Genomic DNA, 5,166 nt, shown 5'->3' on the forward strand with positions numbered 1-5,166 from the left:
ACCACAGTCTAAAAACCGCTAAATCCACCAAAAACCACCAGCCCAAAACCTATATTGTCAGAAAACCGCTAATTACTATTAGGAAGGTGCCCATCTCCTGCCCCCTTAACTGTATGTCTGTTGCCAATGATGTTTGTCAAATAAAAGAAAAACCTGCACCATCTGGCAACCCTGACCCAGACCATCTTCTCTCTCTCTCTCTCTCTCTCTTCATCTTCTCCCCCCCTCCCTCTCTCTCTCTCTCTCTCTCTCTCTCCCCCTCCCTCTCTCTCTCTCTCTCTCCCCCTCCTTCCCTCTCTCTCTCTCTCCCTCGCTCTGCCTCTCCCTCCCTCCCTCTCTCTCCCTCCCTCTCTCTCTCTCCCTCTCTCTCTCCCTCCCTCTCTCTCTCCCTCCCTCTCTCTCTCTCCCTCTCTCTCCCTCTCTCTCTCTCCCTCCCTCTCTCTCTCTCCCTCTCTCTCTCTCTCTCCCTCTCTCTCCCTCCCTCTCTCTCTCTCCACAACAGTTCAGTTTCTCCTTCGTGGAGACACACTCCGTCCGGGCGGTTAAGCTCCGCCCACGTGTGCAGGGCGCCGGCTGGCCCGCCACCGACGACGCCTCGGAGGACAACGGCGAGGAGGTCGACTCCTCCAAGAACACGCCCGTCATCTCCTCAGACGGAACGTTCCCCTGGAACATCGACGGAGACCTGCTGGAGGCCCCCTCCCAACTGCTCATCAGGTAACACCTCTGTCACCTCCCTCCCTCCCTCTCTCTCTATTTCTTTCCCTCAATTCTCTCTTTTTTCCCCAATTGTCTCTCTCCCACTCTCTCTCTCTCTCTCCCTCCCTCTCACCCTCTCTCTCCCTCCCCCTCTCTCCCTCTCTCTCTCTCTCCCTCTCTATCCCTCCCTCTCTCTTTCTTCCTCTCTCTCTCTCTCTCTCCCTCCCTCTCTTTCTCTCTCTCCCTCTCTCTCTCTGGCTTTAAATAATAAAAAAAACAAGATCCACAGACTAGTGGGAGCAATCGAGAGCATTGCTTTGCACGACAGCGTGCTTCTTTCTTTTCGTTGACTGTTTTTATACCCCGCCCCCGTGCTGCAAATCACACTTCTGACTTATACCTGTCTCTTCTCATCCATCTTGCGTCCCATACAGGGCACACAGTCTAGTCCCCCCACCCCTTGCCCCCACACACACACACACACACACACCATTCCTAAACACCACCATCTGGTAGATGGTGAATCCTGAATTGCAGGATTCCAAAAAAGGACCCAAAGCCCCTCTTGTGATCTGAGAGCATTTTGTTTCACTTGTTTGTTCTGGTGTGTGTTCCTGGCCATCTGATTGGCTGAGTGTTCCTGGCCATCTGATTGGCTGATGGTCATTCACATTATTCAAGTTATTGACACCTATTAAATCTTTACCAGATAGAAAGAAAAAAAAAAGCCGGATTAAAACCCCTCTCTCAAATAACATGTTACCACGGCAACGGTCGACGACGGCAACTCACTAAAGCTCGTCTCTAGTCACATCACCTTCCTCTGGACTGGGTGAACACAGCACAGCAGTTCTCTGACCGTCGGTTCTGTGGTGGTAGACAGGACTATTCCAGTCATATTCAGTGGACAGTAAGGAGGCAGTGCTACGCGGGGGCAGAGGGTCCAGTAACATTAGTGTGTGTTTGACTGTCAAATGAAGGACATGTGAACCGCTCTCTTCCCCAGGGTCCACCCTCAGCTGCTGACCCTGTTTGGAGTGGAGGTGGAGGAGGCTGAGGAGTCACCAGTCACATGCAGCTGTATCTGAACCTGCTGGATCCATCTGCTACTGGATCTAAACCTACGGTGTCTCCTAGGGCTAAAGCGCATTGAGTTGCATCTTGTAAGAAATGCGCTATACAAATAAAATTTGATTTGATTTGATTTGATTTAAGTCCATAGTATGGACTCCACACACACAGCCACTGCTTTCGATAGCATTTATTTTCCCAGCAAATGCTCATGGTGTGCTTGATTTAGCTTGCCTGGAGCCACAATGGAGCCAATGGAATAGTCCCAAAAGGGCAAATCACCCCCACCAGCGTTATTAGCAAGCTAAATGAAGCCCAGCGTAAGTCTTTTTTTAAAGTCTTTTTTAAAGTAATACTGTGTTGACCCAGATCATGTTCATGTAAACATGCTTTCTTACTGTACGACAATGTGAATGTTTAACAAGTCAAAGAAAAAAAAGAAGAAGAAAAACTAAAGAGACTTTAAATAGAAAAACGTAATTTTTATAAAAGCAAAGACAACATAATACATTCCAGTGCAGAATTACATAAATTAGACCAAAGGAAAATGTGTTGACAAACATTTTGTTCATTTTTACACGCCACTCTTATTTATTGAAATAAAATAATTTCATTTTAGAAAAAAAAATGTTGTGTGCGCCCTCTTGTTTCTTCCACACCTGACATGGATAAAGTAGATAAAGTAGACTCCCTGAACTTGGAAAACTCACGCAGTAAAAACTAAATGTTACCCTTACTGTGTAACAATAACAACATGATCAAGGCACCATTTCTCCTGTAAAAGACAGACCTGAATTCAGCTTTGGCTGAAACTAGAAGTGACAGAATTGTTCCGTTTACTCTAGGAACACCTGCACTGCTTTAAGGAACCTGCATAAAGGAATCTGTAAAAAGGCCCTTTCATTTCTGCATTGTGTTGAATACTACGGGCGCGGTTCTCTCACTAACTCGCACGCACACGCACACGCACACGCCACACACACACACACCACACACACAGGGTGCTGTCCCCTTGAGGAGTGGCTCCCATCCAGCCATGTCTCATTTACAGTCACTAAGCTGCAGCACCAAGTGACACAACAACAGCCACTGCCTTCACCCTCCACTGTCCTACCCTAACCCTCCACTGTCCTACCCTAACCCTCCACTGTCCTACCCTAACCATCCACTGTCCTACCCTAACCCTCCACTGTCCTACCCTAACCCTCCACTGTCCTACCCTAACCCTCCACTGTCCTACCCTAACCCTCCACTGTCCTACCCTAACCCTCCACTCCCCTACCCTAACCCTCCACTGTCCTACCCTAACCCTTCACTGTCCTGTCCTACCCTAACCCTCCACTGTCCTACCCTAACCCTTCACTGTCCTACCCTAACCCTTCACTGTCCTACCCTAACCCTTCACTGTCCTACCCTAACCCTCCACTGTCCTACCCTAACCCTCCACTGTCCTACCCTAACCCTTCCCTGTCCTACCCTAACCCTCCACTGTCCTACCCTAACCCTCCACTGTCCTACCCTAACCCTTCCCTGTCCTGTCCTACCCTAACCCTTCCCTACCCTAACCCTTCACTGTCCTACCCTAACCCTCCACTGTCCTACCCTAACCCTCCACTGTCCTACCCTAACCCTTCACTGTCCTACCCTAACCCTCCACTGTCCTACCCTAACCCTCCACTGTCCTACCCTAACCCTTCCCTGTCCTACCCTAACCCTCCACTGTCCTACCCTAACCCTTCCCTGTCCTACCCTAACCCTTCCCTGTCCTACCCTAACCCTCCACTGTCCTGTCCTACCCTAACCCTTCCCTGTCCTACCCTAACCCTTCCCTGTCCTACCCTAACCCTCCACTGTCCTACCCTAACCCTCCCCTGTCCTACCCTAACCCTCCACTGTCCTACCCTAACCCTCCACTGTCCTACCCTAACCCTCCACTGTCCTACCCTAACCCTCCACTGTCCTACCCTAACCCTCCACTGTCCTACCCTAACCCTTCCCTGTCCTGTCCTACCCTAACCCTTCCCTGTCCTGTCCTCCCCTAACCCTCCACTGTCCTACCCTAACCCTCCACTGTCCTACCCTAACCCTTCCCTGTCCTGTCCTACCCTAACCCTCCACTGTCCTACCCTAACCCTCCACTGTCCTACCCTAACCCTCCACTGTCCTACCCTAACCCTTCCCTGTCCTACCCTAACCCTCCACTGTCCTACCCTAACCCTCCACTGTCCTACCCTAACCCTTCCCTGTCCTGTCCTACCCTAACCCTCCACTGTCCTACCCTAACCCTCCACTGTCCTACCCTAACCCTTCCCTGTCCTACCCTAACCCTTCCCTGTCCTACCCTAACCCTTCCCTGTCCTACCCTAACCCTCCACTGTCTTCCCCTAACCCTTCCCTGTCCTACCCTAACCCTTCCCTGTCCTACCCTAACCCTCCACTGTCCTACCCTAACCCTTCACTGTCCTACCCTAACCCTCCACTGTCCTGTCCTACCCTAACCCTCCACTGTCCTACCCTAACCCTTCCCTGTCCTACCCTAACCCTTCCCTGTCCTACCCTAACCCTCCACTGTCCTACCCTAACCCTTCCCTGTCCTACCCTAACCCTCCACTGTCCTACCCTAACCCTCCACTGTCCTACCCTAACCCTCCACTGTCCTACCCTAACCCTCCACTGTCCTACCCTAACCCTCCACTGTCCTACCCTAACCCTTCCCTGTCCTACCCTAACCCTTCCCTGTCCTACCCTAACCCTCCACTGTCCTACCCTAACCCTTCACTGTCCTACCCTAACCCTTCATTGTCCTACCCTAACCCTCCACTGTCCTACCCTAACCCTCCACTGTCCTACCCTAACCCTCCACTGTCCTACCCTAACCCTCCACTGTCCTATCCTAACCCTTCCCTGTCCTACCCTAACCCTCCACTGTCCTGTCCTACCCTAACCCTCCACTGTCCTACCCTAACCCTTCCCTGTCCTACCCTAACCCTTCCCTGTCCTACCCTAACCCTTCCCTGTCCTGTCCTACCCTAACCCTCCACTGTCCTACCCTAACCCTCCACTGTCCTACCCTAACCCTCCACTGTCCTACCCTAACCCTTCACTGTCCTACCCTAACCCTCCACTGTCCTACCCTAACCCTTCACTGTCCTACCCTAACCCTCCACTGTCCTACCCTAACCCTTCACTGTCCTACCCTTACCCTCCACTGTCCTACCCTAACCCTTCACTGTCCTACCCTAACCCTCCACTAGGGGCAGACTGGTTGGAGGTAGACATCCAGAGACAGTTAGGCCCACTGTCATGAACGGATCATGTTTGATACAACAAGTCCATATCTTCCGGTTTCTACTTCCACCAGCCGCCCCCCCCTCCCCGACACTGTTCTACCCTTCA

General features: G+C 51.6%; 1 protein-coding gene across 1 annotated transcript in view; it reads left to right on the forward strand.

Annotated features, from left to right (window-relative positions):
* Positions 1-2,903, forward strand: part of cerkl (CERK like autophagy regulator) — a 60,004-nt gene extending 57,101 nt beyond the window's left edge. Inside the window, exons 11-12 of the mRNA XM_080536771.1 lie at positions 503-717; positions 1,706-2,903. Of these exons, the coding sequence (XP_080392897.1) occupies positions 503-717; positions 1,706-1,787 (297 nt within the window). The 3' untranslated portion in view covers positions 1,788-2,903. The remainder of the gene's footprint in view (positions 1-502; positions 718-1,705) is intronic.
* The last annotated feature ends 2,263 nt before the right edge of the window (positions 2,904-5,166 follow it).

Source organism: Nansenia antarctica, assembly GCF_963989245.1.
Source record: "Nansenia antarctica genome assembly, chromosome: 7".
Classification (NCBI taxonomy): domain Eukaryota; kingdom Metazoa; phylum Chordata; class Actinopteri; order Argentiniformes; family Microstomatidae; genus Nansenia; species Nansenia antarctica.